This window comes from Anolis sagrei, chromosome 4 (genome assembly GCF_037176765.1).
Source record: "Anolis sagrei isolate rAnoSag1 chromosome 4, rAnoSag1.mat, whole genome shotgun sequence".
Classification (NCBI taxonomy): Eukaryota; Metazoa; Chordata; class Lepidosauria; order Squamata; family Dactyloidae; genus Anolis; species Anolis sagrei.
Genome location: NC_090024.1, coordinates 174,632,778 through 174,655,786, shown reverse-complemented (window position 1 = coordinate 174,655,786; position 23,009 = coordinate 174,632,778). Strand labels below are relative to the sequence as shown.

Here is a 23,009-nt window from a genome sequence, read left to right as displayed (position 1 = left end):
CTCCAATAAACATTTAATGAGCATATAAGTTCAAAAAGCCTAGCAGAGGATTTAAACCTTCAATCTTGTTTTTATTTACTCTTCCAACTCATTTTCTCACTTCAAGTTAATGCAGTTGCTTGAGGCTCATCTGTTGCCCTGGCAAAATTAAGTGCACAATATATATACACACACACATATGTAAAATGTGCTAATCTTTATTATCTATTTTAATGAAATCTTCTCGGTATGAAAATAGTGTGTAGAAAACGCCAATTGATAATAGAGTAAATGTATAGTAAATTGTTCTTTCATGTATTATTCATATATTAATGTATTAACAAATATAGCTATCTAAGAAAAATAATTGACATTTGGAGTTTTTATATTTTCTAGAAACAAAGATTAAATAATAAGTTAACACCATGTAACAAAATTTGAAAAAAAATCTGTACCTGGTTTGAAAGTGTTATTCCTGTTTAATTGTGGAGTACTTATTTTGAAAGTAGTTGTTACACTCCAGAAACCTTGTTTTTTTGTGCCTGCCACAACCTATGTTGAATTAGTTGAGACTCTATAAGGTATTTATTTATTTATTTATTTATTTATTTATTTGTCGTGTCAGGGCAACCAGTCAATTATATTACATTTCTAACAGAACAAAGCAAACAAACAGGCAAAATACAAAATTTGTGAGTTTGGTAGTTGATTAAATGTCCTTTGACCAGTATCTGGCCACTTGGGGTGCTTCTGGTGTTGCTGCAAGGAGGTCCTCCATTGTGTATGTGGCAGGGCTCAGGTTGCATTGTAGCAGGCTTTTTCACAGAAGCGACCAGGTATTCATTGAAAAACTATAGCAAAATGTGTTGCAATTTTTTTGCAGTTTAATAAACCTTTTCTATGTTTTTGTGATAGAATCAGTTAGGAAGTGACATTTATAGCCCAAGAACAAAAACTGTGTTACATAGTGTAATCTAGCCTAATATACAGTTTTCTCTGAATTATTCATTGTGGAAAGATAATTCAGACAAAAGTGCATGCAAAGCATCAAGAAATCTAACATTATGTTAAAATAATTTTTGGATGAATTTAATAATACATTGATAGCAATCATATAAAGAATTACATTTTGGAAGTAAGCTCCATTAATAATATTCTGAAATTGGATTTTACTGGTTTTATTTAAAATTGTTTACATTTATTACAGTTTTTTTAAGTATGTATGTTATTATTTTTATGCCAATTTTGTATAGATCCTGATTCTGGAAAGGAAATAGTTCTGGCCCAGATTACTTGTCCGAACAAATCTCCCTCTATGAACCACCTCAGAGGTCAAGATCTTCTGGGAGGCCTTACTCTTGGTCCCAACTTCTTCGCAGGTGCGGTTGGTGGGGATGAGAGACAGGGCCTTCTCAGTAGTGGCCCCTCAGATCAGGTCCCTCCCTCCTAACCTTTAGAAAGAAATTAAAAACTTGGCCATGGGATCAAGCCTTCAGAGAAGAATTCAGTGCAATAAGTGGATATGAAATAAGTGCAACATGATTGGAATGGCTCCTGGACTATGTTTTTGGATCTGTGTGATTTTAATAACACTGTTCAATGGAGAAAAAGTTGCGGGCCTGAAAATAGTTGTTCTTTTATGATTTTGGGGTGCTGAAAATGACATTTAAAAATGTATATTGGCTCTAGTTTTTATGATATAAGCAATCACGTGATCACGTATGGTTGAAAAAATGCATGTTGCGACTTACACTATGGAAGATTCTAGAAAGTTGCGGGCCTGAAAATAGCTGTTCTTTTATGATTTTGGGGTGCTGAAAACAAAAATGATATTTAAAATGTATATTGGATCTAGTTTTTATGATATAAGCAATCACGTGATCACGTATGGTTGAAAAAATGCATGTTGCGACTTACACTATGGAAGATTCTAGAATATTCTAGAAAGTTTGATGACGCAGTATTAGTGCTGTGTGTAAAAGCCAGAAAGCCCTATATAAGGCCAGACGTTTGAACGGTGAGGGTCAGTCAGTTGAAGACTGAGACAGTATCATTAAACACCGTTTTACATTGTTCTTTTTACTGTAGTTATGCCTCACACGTGTGTAAATAAAGCACTATGGAAAAAAGATATCAAGGCAAATGGACTCTGTCAATGCTGTCAGACTACTGCTAGAGCATTGTAAGAGACAACCCTTTCCTTGAATACAAAAGAAAAGTCAAGAGAAGCAAACAGGATATAAACTAAAGTCACGATTAAAGCGACATTTAAACTTTCAGACTTTTCAACTGCATTAGGCCTACTAATATAGTTTCTTGCTGCACAAACATAAACAATAGACTAATTAAATAAATATTTCTCATGTATAAACTATTGGCAATATAATTTGACTAAAATTTAGTAAATATTCACGGTTTATATACATGCAGTAAGGTTAGGCGCATTATCATAATATTAACGAATTACCTATTGTGGAGAAAATTGAAATAGCTGTTGCATAAAAACCAGAGCCAATTAACACATTTAATTATTATATTTGAATTCAGCATGTTAAATTTATTAAGAAATGGCACATTTAGTTACCGTAACTGAGAAAAACTGAAAATTTGTAGAACAGTGTAATTGATTTTTAATGTATTGATGTTATGATTTTTTAACTTGTACAGTTTTTAAGGTATATGTTTATTGTATTTATATGTTTGCATGTATGGCATTGGATTGTTACCACTTTGGAAGTCCCCTTTGAGGTGAGAGAGGGTGGGATAAAATATAGTAAGTAAATAAATAAATAAATGGGTTAAATAACAACAAAGGCGGTGAGATTTATTTCTCATTAATGCATATAATACTGCATTAATTGTATGGAAACTGCAGTGTATTTCAATGGTTCACATACAAAAACGGGACTATAAATGATATCACAGACATTATTTCTTAATTACACTTGTGTTTACACATGTTGAGGGAGAAGCTATTTCCTTGGTTCATCAGGTATATCACCCAATACTTAAAGAGAATGAAGTGCAGTTTAAATCCCTTATATCAGAGCTTTTAAAATTGTGTGTCATGTCACATTACTGCATCAGGTGCAGTGTAGGTGCGTTGTATGAACATAACAAGACATTTCTGAATCTGTGTAAAATAAACAATAAATAATATATTTAAATATGTATATAAATGAAAAGGAAAGGAAAATGAAAATGAAGGAAGACTGCCTTTTCTAGATGTCCTAGTGATCCGCAAACCAGATCAACAATTGGGTCACACCGTCTACAGAAAACCCACACACACAGATAGATATCTACATAAAAACTCCAACCATCACCCAAGTCAAAAAAGAAGCACCATTAAAGCCTTGGCAGACCGTGCAAAAAGAATCTGCGAACCCCACCTCCTCCAAGATGAACTGAACCACCTCAACTGGGCTCTCCAGGCCAATGGATACTCCACCTCAGACATCAGAAGAGCTTCAAGACCAAGAACAAGCCACGAGAGTAAAGATGAAGATCCACCCAGAGGAAAAGTGTTCCTGCCATACATCAAGGGAACCACTGACCGCATAGGGAAGCTGATGAGGAAGCACAACATACAAACAATCTACAAACCCACTAAGAAAATCCAACAAATGCTCCGTTCAGCAAAGGACAAGAGGGATCCTCTCACCTCTGCAGGAGTCTACCGTATACCATGCAGCTGTGGACAAGTCTACATAGGGACCACCAAACGCAGCGCCCAAACATGAATCAAGGAACATGAAAGGCAGTGCAGACTACTTCAGCCAGAGAAGTCAGCCATAGCAGAGCACCTGATGAACCAGCCTGGACACAGCATATTATTTGAGAATACAGAAATGCTGGACCACACCAACAACCACCATGTCAGACTACACAGAGAAGCCATTGAAATCCACAAGCATGTGGACAATTTCAACAGAAAGGAAGAGACCATGAAAATGAACAAAATCTGGCTACCAGTATTAAAAAACTCTAAAATTACAACAGCAAAACAACAGAGAGGAAACAACCAGGCACATCTTAACACCTCTCAGCAAGAGATTTTCCCAGGCTCAGGCAGGCCTTCAAATGCTAATGAAGGTGGTCAGTTGAAACATTCACACCTAGCTCCAGCAGAGAAAAGCTCTTTGCCCCACCCCAGCCATTCCACAGATATATAAACCCATTGTCCTAATTCCAACAGACCTCACTACCTCTGAGGATGCTTGCTATAGATGCAGGTGAAACGTCAGGAGAAATGCCTCTAGAACATGGCTCTATAGCCCGAAAAAACCCACAAGAACCTAGTGATTCCAGCCATGAAAGCCTTCAACAATATAAATGAAAAGCTTTTATGAAATATGTTGTGTCCTCATACACTCCATTATTACAATTTATGGATGTGTCTGTATGTCTTAGAAGGAGTTGGTTTAATGTCTGGTTTGCTAGTAAAACTGAATTACTATGTGGTGAAATGATTTTTCTGAAAAAAGTGTGTCACCAACATGAAAGCTCTGCCATATATGACAATATAAGAATATTCTTTATACACAACAAATACACATTAAATTATAAAATGCCTTCATTAAAAATATAATTCTAGTACATAAAATTCATAGCTACCTTACCTTCACGTTCTTCCTAATAGTGCTACTACTTTGGTACTGCAGATTTAATACAGGAATACTTAGCCAAGCAGCTCTTTTCTGAAATGGGAGCAGAACTACACAAAACTTCTTTTAAGGAAATGTATCCAGCTGATGACTTTTTGATATTGTCTGTCAGTGGAATAGAGAACAAAAACACCTTCTCACAATTCCCCTTTGCCATTTCTGACATCACTCTGTTCAAATCCCCAGAGATTATATCTGATGAACGTTTAAGGAACTGTAGGGGATGGGAGAACTGCTGAAGAGTGGCTCTGTTCTGTTTCCCTGATGAAAACAGAACTAATCAAAGAGCCATCCATCATAGATGGGATACCAATTGGATACAATTCAAGGACCACTGGAGATGCTCATGTAGCAGTAATGCAATTGTGGAAAATTGGTATAAGGCATTTTAAACAGGATTCCCCTAACATCTGAGAATATAATATTAAAATGTACTTACATCTCTGGCTTTCCCATAGAAGGCCTCTTGAAAAGCAGCCTCTAGTGATCCAATAAAAAATACTGGATGGCAGTCACCATATCTGTTTGAATATAAAATATTTCAATTAAAAAGATTTTCTTTGGACAAGAGCTACTCAAACAATGATTGGCTAAATATTGTAGATACTGTATTTGTGTCTATAGACATAGACCCCTTCCACACAGATGAATAAAATCCAACATTTTCTGCTCTGAACTGGATTATATGGCAGTGTGGACTCAGATAACCCAGTTAAAAGAAGATATTGTGGGATTCTCTGTCTTGATATTCTGGGTTATATGGTTGTTGAAGAGTCCATCTCTTCAGGAAACATAAAATAACTGCTGTGGGCTTCTGGGCAGGAGAAAGCAGCATATAAATCAAATAAATAAATGCATTAATAGTCTTTCTGATGAGTGCAGAAAAAGTGAGGAAATAAAATTCTATATTTTGTAATATGTCTGGAAAGTAGATTTTTAAAGAAAATCTCAAGGGATTGAATTTGCCATTTCTGTGGTTAGCCATTAGTTTGAAATGTTATACTATCAAACTTTGTATTACAGTATAGAGTGACAGCTCAAACTATATCTGGTGCTAAAAAAATGTTCGCATTTATTCAGTTGTCCTATCCAAGAAGTCCTATGTTCTCAGTGGGATCTAAGTTGTCTACACATATCTGGAAAACTTACAAATGGCACAAAGGGAGAACAGCTTTGTATATCTTACATGCAAATTTTCCCCTTGGTATGCTAACCACAATGACACACACAATACTTTCCCTCTTTTTTTGAATAACCAAATTTGAAAATTGCAACTCCAAGAAAAAGCTAAGAAAATCCATAAGATAAACACTAACTGCACAGACCAAATAGCTACTGGCTCAAATCAAGGCACAAATAGTGGTCCCATTCCACATTGTATCCAATTCAGGCTATGACACATCCTCAGCTAAATGCATTCCCTCTCCTTACATCCCAAGAAGAAATTTCATGAATTAGCCTCTCTACCTGTGAAGAACCAAAATGGATTAGCTTTAAAGTCTTTTCTCCCCCCTCTCAGAAATAGGCAAGGAGTCTGAAGAGGGAAGTTCATCCCAGGGAAGAAACAGAATATTTGCTCCTGAATGTAGAGTCATATTTATACACAGTTCTCTGAAAGACCTTTTCTCAAATACAGAATGTTGATCTAAGTTGGTGAAGCTATACACTTAAGAACAGTGCTACAAGGCTGAGCTGACATGGCATGCTGGTTAGACATCACTGTCTAAGATCCTCAATCCTTCTGCACCACCTCTGGATGTTTATTTTTGATTATATAGAAAAGCTCAAACTGAACTCAGTGATGATAGGAAACAATCAGTAGAGTTGATTATGATTTTTGTTCCTCTGTATGCATAGAACTCCTTCAATGAAATCATATCCTTGTGCAAACTGCTATGGGAAAAGGAATTAGGAAAGCTGTGTGCATGTTTTCTGTGTACAAAGTAACAAAACAAAGTAAAAAAAAAAAACACCACTACTTGACTGTTTTCAGGGAAAACTTATGGCCCAGAAGGAAAATTCTAAATTCTAAAAGACTTAATTAAATGATAGAAAACTGGTTTGGACATGTGTTGGAAGGGTAACCTGCCCACCTTTTGTCCTCTCATATATATTTTGGAACTCTTTCCTATAAAATATTGGCATGTTTTTCTTACAGAAAATTGGATATGTCCAGATGCCTTCTCCCTTTGCTCAGATCAGCTTATTCATATCACACGTATGCTGATAAACTAATCCATGAACATTAATTTGATTAATTCGGTTCACTAGATAATATTGGACCCTCTAGCCAGAACTTAATATCTGGTTCTTGAACTTTACCATTGTCCATGCCCCTGTAGTTGTATTGCACTAATTGACTAGCCCAAATATCATCTGGCTCCTGCACTTTTCTATCAGCCCTGTCCTTGCAGCTATATTGGCCAAGCCCCTGCCTCACCCCTCAATGTAGGGCAACTATGCTCGGCTGCTGGTTGTTGATGGTTTATGTTTTAGGATGTTTTTATCTGTAATTTTAATGTGTTATATTTTAATCACTATTCATCTGGGCTTGATCCCCATGTAAGCTGCCCCAAGTCCCTTCAAGAAAATGGTGGCGGGATCCAAAAATAAAATAATAATAATAATAATAATAATAATTCCAAACTTGCAGCAAAATGCTGAAATACATACGTAAACCTTGACGGCATCAGAACTTTCCTACTAAGTGAAAGCTATGAAATAAGGTTTTTCAGCTTCCAATGTCCACTCACTTCAGTCCTCAGTATAGAAGAGCATACGTCTGAGCTCATATGCAATAGTGGCAAGCGATGGTGGAAAGGCAGCTCAAAACCAAAGAATTTCAGTATGCAGAAACAGATAACCTTTCACATTTACATATGGTTTTCCCTAAAAACTTCTAGTATTTCCACCAAATAATTTTCACCTAATGCTTTACAAACATACACACACACATGTTGCATGTTGTGTATTCATGAATCATAAAAGAACAGAATACACAAAGTTCCAACTCTAACCTTGAGGAAAATTCTGCTGTGAATTGTAATAAGGCATCTCCTTCATTTTCAGCATTTTCTGGCACTGCAAGAGAAAAGAAAAATATTATAAATGTGCATTAATATATAATGAAAAATACTCTTATTACTACCTTCTACGGTCTATGTACATGCTCTTCAAATGTCATACAAGTTCTCTTAATAATGGCAGTAGTACTTAAAATGACCCTGTGTACAAATTTTTTTGAAGTAATTCTTGGAAATTGAAGATAAGAATACATTTTTTTTGCATATCAAAGGCTTTCTGTAATTCTGTAACTAAATGTTTAAGCAGTGCCATACCTACAATCTGCACAAAATCACACAACCAGCTTAGACTTAACATTCTTCTAAACCTAGTGCACTGAAGCACAAACTATATAACCATTTGTTGAAAATGTCTCAATGTGGGGACAGGGAGGGAGGTAAAATGAAGGGTGCTACGAGACAGAGCTATGATTTATATATGAGTATAGAACAGATTTCACACTGTGAGGGTTTTTTTTTAGTAGCACTTCCTAGAAGAGGTACTTGTTTAAGACAGACATCAAAATTATCCTCCTGAAAATCTGAAAATCTAAACTTTTGTTTCTCCTCAAAAGTGCATTTTAGAAGGGAGTATTAAAAACATTTGAACTTTTGTCCCAGAGGTATCTCTATACTTGTGTTCTCTTCTGTCTGCTAATAGTGCACAGTGATATTGTGCACAATGACTAGAACATCTGAGAGACTCTATGCTCTATTATACATCACATGGCTTTTAAGAAGTCCCCAGGTCATGTATGATGCTACTATGGTGGCAGTTGGCTTCATAACAAGAAACAAGAAAAGTTAAACTCAGTGGTCAGAAATAGAGTGATTCTGTAAAAATGTTCGTTTGCAGTTGAGGCCACGTTGCATATCCTTGCTCTAAACCACAAACCTTCCTCCTTTCCAAAGTAAGCCCAGTAAAAAATGAGTTGAAAACGTGACAGAAGAGCTATTACTAATCATTTGTTTGCAAGAAGTGTCTCCTCAAATACCATTTAATGCAGGCATGAACAAACTTTGACTCACCAGGTGTTTTGGACTTCAACTCCCACAGTTCTTAACAACCAGTAAGCTGGCTGGGATTTCTGGGAGTTCAAAATACCTGGAGGATCAAACTTTGTCCATGCCTGATCTAATGTTTTCAACTGGAATACAAAGATAGCTTCTTTTGTTTTTATTGCTGAAGCTGTAGTCAACAGAAAATGACACTATTCACAACATAAAGTATGGCATTCACTTACTCATTGGAGATTTCCTCAATGCAGATGATGCCATACCAAACATCTCTCCATCATCCACTCCAAATTCTGTAGCATCTTCAAAGTCATCTCCATCACTGTCACTAACCATATGTACATCTGTGCATTGCTAATTTTAAATGAATCCACAATTAATGTCAATATCAAATATATTTATTTTTACTATAAGTAGTTTTGTGCATAAAGGATGACACCAATCTAAAACAAAACATTCTGAAGAACTTTTAACATATATTTAGTTTGAGGAATTAACTGATAAAACAAAAGGAAATTATGTTTTAAAAGATGTAATTTCTGCTTCATTTTAGAAATCGAGGCATATGACATGATCAATTAAAATCAACTGTGAAATACAATCTCAGATTCTACAAAGCTACTGACAACTGCCATTTCTGACAACTGCTCAGTAATAATATATGGATTACGTTTTTAGATATCACTTTCCATTTAAGTGTACTTCATAGTAATACTTTTCTTTTCCTTTTAAATATCATTTGCTTTTCCTGTCGTATTAAGTAATATCTCCAAGCATTACAGATTATGCCATTGTACATTCAAATTCAATTCTGTTGACAGTAAGTGGAAGTGCAAGTTCAATTTTCTACAGGGCTTAACAGACATGAATATCACAGAGATTCAGAGGAAGTTGTTTTACCTGTTCTGACTGTTCCCTAGTTTGTGCTGGTGAAGATCGTCTTCCAACTGTAAGTCGGTGGCATGGATAAGAGATCCCTGATGCTGCTAGAGTCATCTAAGAACAACACATAGATTGTTGGATTAACAACCAGTTTCCTGCTTTTAAATTAGAATAGTAAATTTAAATTCAACTTCACCTAACTATTGCTATATATAAAAGAAAATAACAAAAAGGCTAACATTGCTGAAATATTTACAATTATTCCATAATATCAATGTTTAAATGGTGCGCTTCAGTTTTTAAATCTAGACATAATGCCAAACAGTTTTACAGAATTCCTGCATTATTTCAATAGCTCACAATTCATGCATTTTATCAGGGCAGAAATGCAAGCAATCCATACTCCATATTCTCATGTTTATTATATTGTTTATAGCCAGAGAGGAAAGAGCAAGGAGTAGAATGAGGCCACTAATACTCAATGCTACCAAGAAAATGGGAATGCAGCATCAAAGACCACAGTAGTCGAGCCAAAAAGTAGTTGGAGTCTGGTTGGAGAAAGATTGTTAGCTGCTGACTGGCTGGGAGAGGCCAGTGGCCCATTGATAACATAATAGAATCAGTGTGATCCCAAGAATCATTTTAATGGTATCTACCAGGAAGAAAGACTGTAGAGACTGAAAACCAGCTACCATGACATCACCAGCAACAACTACAACAATAAAAGGAAGAGAGGGAGTTGTGGTGTCTAGATGAATGTTGGACAGAGATGTCATTACACTGGCTAGTAGATCTGATGAAAGTTGCAGCCCAACATCATCTGGAGGGTCATATTTTCTACCAACAGTGAGGAGAGGCAGGAAATATGCAAGGCCACCCATCCCATAAGCCTAAAGCTCCCTTAGGCATGAGGGTATCCAAACGTCACGAAACCTTTAACTGTGTAGTAGAGACACAGCTTGCATACAAATGTCATACAAACTATAAACTGCATACATATTTCATTTGTATAAGAATAATGACTTACATCATATAAAGATACAATGCAGTTCATGTTTCTACAGATGGTGGTCGTTTGAACTCAGAAGACAGAACTAACAAAGTGGAAGCACCAAGCTGACTTTGTTTCCAATAGGCAAGAATTCTGTACAGAGTTAACCAGAATTAACTGAAACCCTTTACAAAGAAGGAATGAAGGCAATATTAAATTAGCACCCAATCATTAAACAGATGGCAGTTCCTTAAAAGCTACTTTAAAGCTGTATTACATTCAGTGAACATTGCTATAATACAGAAAAACAAGACTGGAGGAATATTTAAGTTTAGGCACTTTAAGTCCTGCACTTTATTGTGGCCCTCCTATCGGCTTACTATGATATTTTCTCTAAGGATATTCCTAGCCCTTGGTTATTTGAATCTTGTACTTTCCATTGGCCCCATTTAGGAAGCTTTGTACTCACTTGAATCTGAACCCATTGTTGACTTTATCCCAGCCATATGATTATTTTATGATGATGTTTGTAACTGTTTTATATTTTTAATTGATTATTTTATTGTGTTCTGTTTTTATTCTATCTTTTGAGCTTCCCCTTGTAAGCTGCCCTGAGTCCCCTTGGGGAGATGGAGCGGGGTACAAAAATAAAGTTATTGTTGTTGTTGTTGTTGTTGTTGTTATATTAGGTTGCCTTCTAGTGAATTTTTACAAAATTATTCACTTTAGTTCCATTTATTTCTGCTTCTTTTTCTCCCTAATTGAATACATACTCTTCTTGATTAATAAGCAGATGTGTAAATATATTATTGTAGGGTAAATGCACACGAATTATTAAAACTAAGACACAAAAGACATAAAATATAAAGAGTTCACTGTCATAAACCTTCTACTATAGTGACAATTTAAAGTTGTTTGACTAAAATATGTATTCAAAACACAAAGAAATTCTACCTTGCAGGTCACTGTAGTGGTTAATCCAAAGCCTTGGAAATATGCTAGAAATACTTGGTTTATTTTTTATCCTCATGTCAGGGTGTTTTTAATCACTTATGTGCTAGAATTCATGAAAGCCTTAATTTACTTCAGGTTAAAGCAAGCTGATTAAATGTGCTAGCTAACCAAGTAAGTGTTGACCTGCCTGGACTAGCCTGCTGCCACATTCTTGTAGCAAGGTTAAATAGCAGTTTAGTCACAATTTAAAATCACAGAGTTAAAAGGAAATGACTATTTTGGAATAAATGAAATATTAAAGCAGACATTCAGGTCAAGCTCAATTATCAGTGAAACTCTTTCATACATAACACAGCACCAATGCTCATCTTTGTAATGTCAGCACTGCCATTTTACATCATATGCTTCGTTCAGCATGTTATTGAGTATAATAGTAGAAAAGAAACTTTTCATGGTGAAATTCTGCCTACATGTCTGGGTTCTTGAAACAGGATATTGATTTAAAAGTGAGTGAGGTGAACACGAATACAAGTATAGTGGTGATCAACTAATTTGGACCAAGGTCTTATAAGGCACTGCTTCTTAAACTGTGGATACTGACCCCAAATTGTATCCCCTTAGTTCAGTTTTGGGTTCATGAAAAATTTGGCAACAGCGAAAGGTTTCTGAAAGTCAACGAGACATTTACATGAATCTGTTAGAAACAATGTGCAGTTGTTTATAGTGGACTCTGCAGAAAATGCTTCAGCTGTACTTCATGAAAAGGAAAATTTGCCTGTTTAACAATCCTTGCAAATGTTGACTATCAGTAAATTTTTATTTTTATTCCTATTTTATATACCTATATACCCGGGGTTGCAAAACAATTATCAGGCAAAAAGCGGTCACGAATGGAAAACATTTAAGAAGTCCTGTTATAAGGGATGGCTTTTTCTAATTTGCAGGATTTACAAAAGGTAAGGGAAATAGGCTGGTGAATTCATAATTTGGATTTTGACCCAGCTTTTTCAGTCCCAAAACAGTAAATGGCATCACTCTAAAAAACAGGACAAAATCAGAAAAAGAGAAACATCTCCTAGAAGAATAACAATGGGATTTCTTTTCATTATATGGAGTCATTCCGCATTCCATGTAAAATTTCTGAGAATATGTATAATTAAGGACATGAGAACTATTGTATTGTTTAGTTGTATCTTGTACTAGAAAGAGAGAAATCAATATCTCAGACCATTCATTACACAGAAGACTCACTGGGATCCCTAGATCAAAACTACATTCTTAATAGCTGGCCAGAATGCTAAGATAACACACCAAATGGCCCTTTTTCTTTATAAAGCAATGCAGCTGAAAACTGTGTATCTGGAGGAGATTGGGGTAAACTGTAGGGATGACGCAGATATTTGAATTGGATTGGGATTGTGTAATTGCTGGTCTATCTTAACCTTTGTTTTAAACTTTGCTTTTAACTTTTGTGGTATGTAATTTTACCTTGGCATTTTAATGATGATATTTTAAACTCTCTTTTAATTTAATCAAGTTTTAATGTGTGTTAGTTCACTATTATAGGAGTTTTAGGATAGTGATTAGTGTCTACTTTTGTACGTTTTTGTTTTTGTCTTAAATGTTGATACGGTCAGTGGACTAATCAATAAACTTTGCATGTAACTATCTTCTGCATAGTCATGCATGAAACAGCGCTGGGCACTGCACTGGTACAGGTAAGTGGAAAAGGAATACATAATAATAATAATAATAATAATAATAATAATAATAATAATAACCATCCTTTATTTATACCCCGCTTCCATCTCCCACAGGACTAAGTACAGCTTACAAGAGGCCGAGCCCAAATACATCAGAAACAAAAAACACAACAACAATACAACAATAAATAACTCATAGCAAAGCAAAACAATAACAAAAATCACTACGCATTTAAAAACCTTGGAACCCTTATTCTCATACAGCTGCTAAGATTGCATACCAATGTGCATTTATTATCAGTTAAATTAATGAGATCATTTCCACATGAATGTATTTAGGATTAAGAAGTGAATAACAGAGAATTAATCTAACAGCCCAAAATGTTGCTCTCCCTGCTTCAGATTTTATTTGAAGGTCAAGTTAGGACAGCGATGCACTTGAAAAATTTAAGATCCCTGAAAGAAAATTCCAAATGAACAGTGAGTGATGAAGGCTATGGCACTTGCCTATGGCATAACTGAAGACACAGGTATTCTTGCCAATCTGAAAACTCAGTTTTGCCAAACTGAAAATCTGTTGGGCCACAACAATTCTATCTACAACAAGCAATTTGTTTCATAGTTTTAGTGGCAAGAAAAGATAAATAATGTCTGAAATAGGCTATTGTTACTGATGGAGAATTTTCTCAGTAATTCTGGAGAACAGGAAAGTCTGGAAGCGTGTAGTACTTTATTGTCCATTGTTCTACTACCTCTGTATTTTATATAAATTTACAGCAGTTAATACCTGAAGATCACCATCCTCACATGTCCCACATTCACCTCTTAGAAATGGCTTTTTTGGTTTTATATTTGTTTCTACTTTTAAGAATCGTTATACAGTACTAAAAACTGATTTACACACAATTGCTGAGTAAACAGAAGTGAATGATATTATAACAAGAAAAGAATAGCCATATTAATACATTTAAAACCTAGTGAACTTATTCGGGTTCCAATGCTAGCAAGACCAAAAAAAGCCATGGAGGGCCCTTCCAGATAGGCCCTATATCCCAGGATCCAATCCCAGATTTTCTGTTTATCCCAGATTATCTGGCAGTGTGGATTTATATAATCCAGTTTAAAGCAGAAAACCTGGGGGGGTCAGATCCTAGGATACTGGGCCTGTCTGGAAGGGCCCCGAGTCCACTTTGACAGGGAAAACTAAGGTATTCCTGCCACTCAAAGATTTGCATTCATACCCTCCTCTCTCTTCCTCCACTGCAGCTACAAGGAAGAACTGAGAAGTGTTTGCTTTGACTTTTGATTTATAGATTCTCCAGTCATCCAAGACCAGGAAAAGGAAACCAGCTTCATAAATTTCATTTGTTTCATAGAAAACAAATTTACCACTAATTATGATTTCAGTTTTGTATGAAATGCTAAGCTGTGGTGAACTGGAACAGGAAGCCACGGTTTCCAAATCTTCACAGTCATGCTGGAGTAGAAGACTGTTGAGGATGAATAATAATAATAATAATAATAATAATAATAATAATACCCAAAGTGATGATAGGCTCATTCTTGTAACAATAAACTACAGTTTACCATGACATCCTAATGTATTTAGTTCTGTAACTCTTAAAAGAGCATTGAAAATCTTTCAAAATTAACAAAAGTTACTAATTTTTGGTTTAAAAAAACTACTAGAGGATCCCTACAAAAACATAGCTGTATTTCCTTTTTAAAAATCCTTATATAGGTCATTATTTTCATAAAATTACGTACATCATATATGATATCAGACACTTACTTTTTATTTCACACACTAACTAGAAGGGGAGGGGAGACTCACTAGGGTGGAGTGTGTTCACGTTCCACTAGCAGCAGTGCTTACTTTATCCTCTCATAAAGTGCTCCTGAGATAATTGCTGCTGACAGATTTATTCAAGGTTCATTTCACTTTTTCTCTAGTTTTTCTCTAGTTAGAAGTGCAGCAGAGCCCATGGGAAGATCCACCCCTCACACCTGTTAAGTTTCTTCATGTTACTAGGGCCAGTTTTGACATGTCACTTCAAATTAGAATTGTAAAAGAGCACTAAGTGTGACAATTACTTATCACAGGTTTAACTTGGAAGGAGAGGAAAGAAGGAAGAAAAAAGTTTCTAATTTAAGTCTGAGAACAGTGTCCAAATACGTAATCTAACTCTTTAGAACACATTGTATGAAATGCATTCTGAGACTTGTGGAAAGGTTCTCATGGTAGATTTCTGAACAATGGTGAAGATCTATGGTTACAATCCATCATCTACGGTTACAATTTTGATTTTAAAGCAAACAAATAGGTTTTGAGATTTTTGTCTGAAGTTCATTTATTGCAGATACTTCAAGACACCTGAAATGTGTACTAATAAAGGAAAGAAAATAAGGGGAGAAGACTAATAAGAGATTCTGCGATTTTTGCAAGAGTCCCATGAAAGCTTATTGAGACACTCGTTCCTCTGAATTGAATATGACCTACTCTTAAATTACTGTGTGCAGAACAACACTATAGCTTAATCATATAACTGAGTTATTCTTGCATGCACTGTAGTAGATTATCAAAAAGGTTGATCTAAAACCCTTCTCTGCACAGAATTGTATATTAATATATCTTTGGAAGTCCTTTCAAACAACATGTATGTCTTATGCGTAATCTAATTGGTATCCATCATAACATGAGTGAGAAAGAAACATCTGAAACTGTACAATAGAGTGGAGCCAAACTAACTTAGGTCCAATTAATTTAAATGGGTGGTCCTCTTTGTATGTCTATGGGCACGTTTTGACAAGCTGTTTACTGTGGTGAGGAGTTGGATCTGCTCTGTGATGCAGTAATGGTGCCTTGGCCCATGTTATGTGAAGGTACTGGATAATCTGGAGCTTCCAGTTGATTGATCAACGATGAGACCTCCTGAATGGTGTCACTCCGTGCTCTGAGGAGTGTTAGCCTACATTTTGGTGTCTGCTGGGCACTGGTAAGGGTAAATTAGATGGGGGCAAGAGGTTTGGGTGCCGGATGAGGTGCTGAAAACTGGTTTCGCTGGCACTCATTCATGCAATTGCGGGACAGCCTCCGGGCCAGTTTGGGGGTTGCTGGAGTACCTGTCATGCAGCTCCTGAGTTTCCCCAGGGACTGACAGTGTAGTTACCTCTGAGGCTGATCCAGAATATCCTACTCCAGATCAGCACTGAGATAACTTCCCTATCAAGATGCACCCTAGATTCAACTTAATGGAAGCAGAATACTCATCCAGATTCTGCCAACTGAGAACCAATTGGGTACGCAACATTCATGCACACAGACAGCCTTTCATAATCTGGGGAGGAGGAGTTCTTTAATAGCCTTATATAATTATTTGTTCTGGGTGGAACAGGAGGAGAGTGTGGTTACCAAGGCAAAGACTGAAACTTTCTATTTCTCTTGCTTCTCATACTTGAAAAGCATTAAGCTACTTACTTAATAACAACTTCAAATAGGGATGTGAAACATCTTTAAAAGTGTAAATACCTTGCCTGTTCTATAAATAAATCAAAATGTTAAAATATTTTTATGGAAAATTTAAGGAAATGAAAAACTAAAAGTGGAAGCTAATTAAGTATCAGTTGCCATGAGGCTAATCACAGTTCTCACCTAATTCTTCCCCCACCCCTCTTTCTTTTTTCATTAGGCCTCTCCCTCTTTTTGAACCCCAGGCCAACTGGTATTGCAAATTCCTTCTTAAGAATTCGAGTCCAGACAAAGAAAAGACTTTCCCACATTTTGATTCTAATGTGGACTGACAAAGCAACAGTACATGAACTTCGTGTTTGCCACAACCTGAACTCTTTAATTTAGCATATGCCACTTGCTTCTGGGCTTTCAAATAATGAGACATTTCCAATTTTTCTAGTTATTCATCATTGTTTCCACTTTATTGCACATCAGTTAAAACATATGAATGCAAAGTTGTTCAAACATATTTGTTAATGAATACATTTGTGAAAAACACTGGGCCCAACATATAGGTAAAGGCCTAAAACAAATATAACCTCCACAAGGAAAATACATTCACAAAAGCTGAATAATAGTATGCCACATAGAGGAAAAAACAAACACAGCTCTTCTGGTAGTTCATAAATAGGGTTGCCAGGTGAAATAAGGGACAGGACTCCTATAACTAAATTGTGTAATAGAAAGAATTTCAACCAAACAAGCAACACCTGCGGATATTCCTTCTTCTCCAATACTCTGACACTGAACTTTGTTTTAGATCATGTGAGGAAAATGTGTCCTGTGAGTTGCATAAGACTCCTAATAACTTTTTTGTGCCTTCTGAGCCCAACACATTCATATATCAAGAGAGACAGGCAGGCAGATTTTGTAACTCTGAAATCCACTTCCAGGAGAGTGGATTTAGACAGAAAGAAATTGGGAATTTCTGTCACCAAATGCTAAAAATCAAATCCTGAAGTGGGCATTTCCTTTCTTGTGTATACATTTTTTCCTTTTTTTATTTTCTGATTTAGTAAGCAGTGAAAGCTGACGGTGAAATTGGACTCCAGACCCCACCAAGGTTCTCACTCCTGTTATAGAATAACAAAAACCACTCATCAATTTTGATAGGCTAACACCGTAATACACAGTTCACAAACCAATTAAGCTGTACAGCTTACATTTAAACTGCTTAAAACCTATGGTATACATCCAGTAACACAGTTTCACTCAGTGTGTTATGACTTTTGGCAATGACTATAGATGAAAGAATAGTAACAATAATAATAATAATAATAATAATACTTGATTTATATCCCGCACTTATCTCTCCGAGAAATCCATGTGGTTAGATTTCATTTGAACAGGAGAAAACCGGATCTCCTAGTCTATAGAATAATGCCAGTTTTAATCATTATATCCGGACATACTCTGTGCGTGTGTGTGGGTTCTAACTTCACGATTATTGAGCATAAAGATGATGGTTGCAATGAACACCTTTTTCAATATCAGCTAAAGTGTATCATATGAGAAGAATTACAGCTATTACTGTTGTTATTATTATGGCATCAATATGCATTGAGCTTCATAAAGTACAGGAAAGCAAAGAGCTTAAAATATACAATTCAACACCAAGAGGAAAGAGAGTCATGGTGGTGTAATACTAAATGGAGCTTAGGCGATCCATTGATTCATGAAAGTTATTGAGTGACCCTGGCCAGGAACTCTCAGTCTGAGCTGTATGTAGCCTTGAATTCTCACAGGAAAAAAAAATACAAATGCAATTAAGAAACAGATATGTGAAAAAAGGGAAAAATTACAGTAAACAGAGCATAAACACTACAGTAAATACGTAGTTTCACTTTCACTTAAACACATTTGCAGCAGGGCTTGGGGTTAAAAGACCGGGTCCTGCTAATGAAACAGAGAACAAAATATACAGGTTGTGATTTTCTTCCTGCTTACTTTGCAGATTCTAGAAACAAAAAATCTTGGGAAACTACTTTGTATTCACAAAGAATATTAATCAACTGTTTGGCATGATAACTGTCTGTGGTGGGATGCCATTTACAGTGCTGCATTAGAAAACTCTGGATGACAAACAAAAAGAGTGGCTGGATATTTTTCAGTGCTATATAATTCCTTGGCAAACTCCAAGCACTCGTGCTATCAGCTGATAGCTCCAAGAAATTATTCCAAACCTAACGGCTTTTCTAGAGTGCTCCCCCCCCCCCTCATGATATAAGTATTCATTAAAATACCTTTAAGAGTAAAAAAGAGATTCAACACTTTTTGTGGCATTTAAATGTATGACAAAACTTGCCAAGTTTGCCATATATTCATACTAATTTATATGAAGTCCTTCTGGCCCGAATCCCTTTAAAATGCTCTTATAAAATGTCTTAAGAGCATTACCTAACAGGCTCCAATGCCAACATTAAAAAGGTTAAAATATGCCATTTGGTCAAAATAGCTCTTTTAGTATTCAGAACGGTCTAGATTTTTCAGACATCAAACAAATAACACAGTGGTTTTTAAATTGTATGAGGCCCATTTGTAAATGTTTTCTAATTTAGCAAACCAACATTGCAGCAGCAATACACATGCTTTTTTTTTTTTTTACAATGACCCCATTGTGCATGAAGTTAAAATTGTTCTTCAACTATAACATCTTCTCCCTAAATCATTTGTTATTTTTATTTAAAATGAACTGGAAAAATTGGAAATATATCACAGACCGTAAACATAGATGACTGAATTTATACAGATGGCTGAATTTCAAGGGAACATAACGTAATGGAATACCAGTTTATCTCCCAACAGTTTGACTCCTGTATCATGAACCCATATGGGACCAAGATTCAGCCTCACAACCTACCTCTCAACACCTTTGGGTTTTATATTCGAATCAAATATTAGCATTCTTCAAATTGATCAGTTTAAAATTATTTCATCATAATTCATGTAGGAAAGTGAAAAAAATGTCACCTACATGTAACTTGATACATAATTCCTAAAATGCAGGTGGCCTATAGCATGGAGGTTACAATGACTAGATCCATAACATTTATTGCAAAAAAAAAAACCCCTCGTGATTGTAAAGCAGTGGTTCCCAACCATTTTTTGACCAGGGACCATTCTCCAATACTGGTACCAAAAGAGTTACGAATCAGTTTTTGGTCAACTTTAGATTCGGTTTGGTTATCTGGGGTACTGATTCAGAAAATTGCATTGGATGGACCACATCAGCTCTAGTTTCTGATACAGAGCATATACCATCCAGTAGTTGCCATCTGTTCGCCCACAGAAAACCATATTTAATAATGTAGAGCTGATGTGGCAGTAGTCAGCCTCTCCCTTCCCGACGTCTCCATTGCCGCAACACTATAATTGGGTTTCGCGAGACCAGTCACTCTCGTTGCCGCATGGTTTCAAGGCAACAGTGTAATAACGGTAAAGCTGCAGACCATATTTTCATTCTTGCAGACCACTGGTGGTCCATGGACCACAAGTTGGGAACTGCTGTTGTAAGAGTTATAAAGGCATTTTTATACTTTAAATATTTATTAGAGACAGCGCTTTCTCAGCGGTGACCCCTTGGGTATGGAACACCCTTCCTAGGGACATTAGATCGGCCCCCTCCCTCCTAACTTTTCAAAAAAAAAGTTAAAACCTGGCTTTTTGAGCAAGCATTTGTAAATGCAGTGTAACTGGCAAATCTAGATCCATGGAATGACTGGATGATGCAATTAGAAAATGATTTTAGTAAGGAGACACTGATGACTTATGTTTTTATTGGTTTTATATTATATGTTAAATGTTTTTAATTATATTTTATGTTGCTGGGGACATAGAATTGTGCTGACTGTAAACCTCCTTGAGTTGCCTTCGGACTGAGAAAGATGGTATATAAATACAGTAAATAAATAAATAAAAAATATTAGCACACTGGACACTAAGAGTCTAACATACTTGGAGCAAGAATAGAGGGTAATTTAGGAAAGGGGAGTAGACGTATACTCTTCTTACATAAAAACAATGGGCACAAAAATCACCTTAGTAGATAAAGAAGTAAACTGACTATTCTAACACATATTTTCCTGCTCCCTTTAAAAAGATGTATCAGTTCCGTTTTCAGAATCTTCTAGTAATTCAACTAGCTTGTCTTACATGAACACCAATTTTCAACTTTCTCAGGTGAAATGGAAGTTACCTGGCCATCTTGAACATCTATATTTACTCTCTGATTTCCTTGTTTTGAATATGTTCAAATGGCAGGCTTTTCTAGTAATCAGGGTGCCCCTGAATATATGCATTTGTAAATTTCAGCTCTTTCAATCATGTGGAACTATCCTGGTAATTATATATGCCCCAAGTATCTTTCTGTTTATGGTCACCCGCCACGCTAGGCTCCTGCAAGCTTGATATGGAATTACTATGAGCACACCAAGATGGTTCTGAAAACATAAATTTCAATTCTATGAATGAGAAGTGAAGATGGCCATTTTAAAACACAGCCAAATCAAAAATGAAAACAGTATCATGGCATCCATCCCTATATGAGATTAATGTTAAATTTCAGGGACTGTTTTTTCTGTCATGGCAGTCACAGAACACTGGCTAACCTTAATTTGTCTGAGGGTCTACCTAAACACATATATTTATATGTGTGACTGTGCCTGTCATGTTTCAATTTGCAGGTTATGTTAATATAATGAACTTAATAGAAACTGAAGGCTACAGTGAAGTGTTAAATCCCCGTAGCAATATCAGTGAATCACTCTTTGTCTAATAATTGCAAGTCTGGGCGTTCTTTTAATGAGTTTTGTGACTATGCCATCGCAGGGATGAAATAAACTCTCATGTCTAAGGGGTATTATTTTCAATAACACAATTCAGAAACATTTCAACACATTCAATTTTGATTCATTAAATACTCCAGCATTGAAAGAACAATCCCTAGACACCAAGAAGCAGACTGTAATGTAGCCAAAGATTGGAATACAGTTTTACTTAACTGTCTATGTTAGGAAGAATAAGGACTGAAAAAGCATCAGCTGCTCAGTTTTAAAGAAACTTTATAGTTTCAAAGAAAACAAAGATTTTACATTTCAACATACAACACAAACAATCTATCTTAAAATGTTCCATTCTGGATAAATAATAAGATAATTCATAATCATTTAGTGAGTATAAAAGAATGCCTAATGACCTCAAACCAACAGAAAAAAGACTGGATTTTCAGTGTTTTGTTGTTTATTTTAATAAATACACAAAAATAAGTTCAGAGTTGCTCAAAATTACACATTTTAAGAAAGCCAAATTAATTGTTTCTGTTATCATGTTGTTGTTTATTTGTTCAGTCGTTTCCGACTCTTCGTGACCTCATGAATCAGTCCACGCCAGAACTCCCTGTCAGCCGTCACCACCTCCAGCTCCTTCAGAGTCAAGCCAGTCACTTCAAGGATACCATCCATTCATCTTGCCCTTGGTCAGCCCCTCTTTCTTTTTTTCCATTTTCCCCAGCATCATTGTCTTTTCTAAGCTTTCCTGTCTTCTCATGGAGGATCTTCTTGCAGCAACACCAGAAGCACTCCAAGTGGCCAGCTACTGGTCAAAGGACATTTAATCAACTACCAAACTCACAAATTTTGTATTATGTCTGTTTGTTTGCTTTGTTCTGTTAGAAATGTAATATAATTGACTGGCTGCCCTGACATGAGAAATAAATATGGTGTGGCCAAAGTACTTCATCTTTGCCTCTAATATCCTTCCCTCCAATGAGCAGTCAGGTATTTTTTCCTGAACTATGGACTGGTTGGATCTTCTTGCAGTCCAAGGCACTCTCAGAACTTGCCTCCAGCACCACAGTTCAAAAGCATCTATCTTCCTTCGCTCAACCTACCTTATGGTTTAGATCTCACATCCATGGGTTACTACGGGGAATACCGTTGCTTTGACTGTGCGGATCTTGGTTGCCAGTGTGATGTCTCTACTCTTCACTATTTTATCAAGATTGGTCTCATGCTATCATGCTTCTATATAGTTGTTTCTGTTACCATGCTTAGTAACCTTGCCACTAGCTGCTAGTCATAGCCCGAAGTTACTGCAAGTCAGTGTAACCTTATAGGACCACAGTACGGGGGAATTTTACTAACCAGCCCCGCCCCCCCCTTGACCATCAATTTAGTACTGAAACAGGCTTGGCTTGGCTTGAGGGTGCTGATTTCTCTGCTGACACAAAACTTTCGACTCTGTTCC

The 23,009-nt window shown here is 36.1% G+C and overlaps 1 protein-coding gene across 1 annotated transcript in view; it reads right to left on the bottom strand.

The window, feature by feature from the left end:
• Nucleotides 1–23,009, bottom strand: part of FAF1 (Fas associated factor 1) — a 212,434-nt gene that overhangs the window by 79,696 nt on the left and 109,729 nt on the right. The window contains exons 9-12 of the mRNA XM_060773485.2: nucleotides 9,626–9,721; nucleotides 8,953–9,079; nucleotides 7,664–7,727; nucleotides 5,086–5,167 (exon numbers count right to left, since the gene is read on the bottom strand). Coding sequence (XP_060629468.1) covers nucleotides 5,086–5,167; nucleotides 7,664–7,727; nucleotides 8,953–9,079; nucleotides 9,626–9,721 — 369 coding nt within the window. The remainder of the gene's footprint in view (nucleotides 1–5,085; nucleotides 5,168–7,663; nucleotides 7,728–8,952; nucleotides 9,080–9,625; nucleotides 9,722–23,009) is intronic.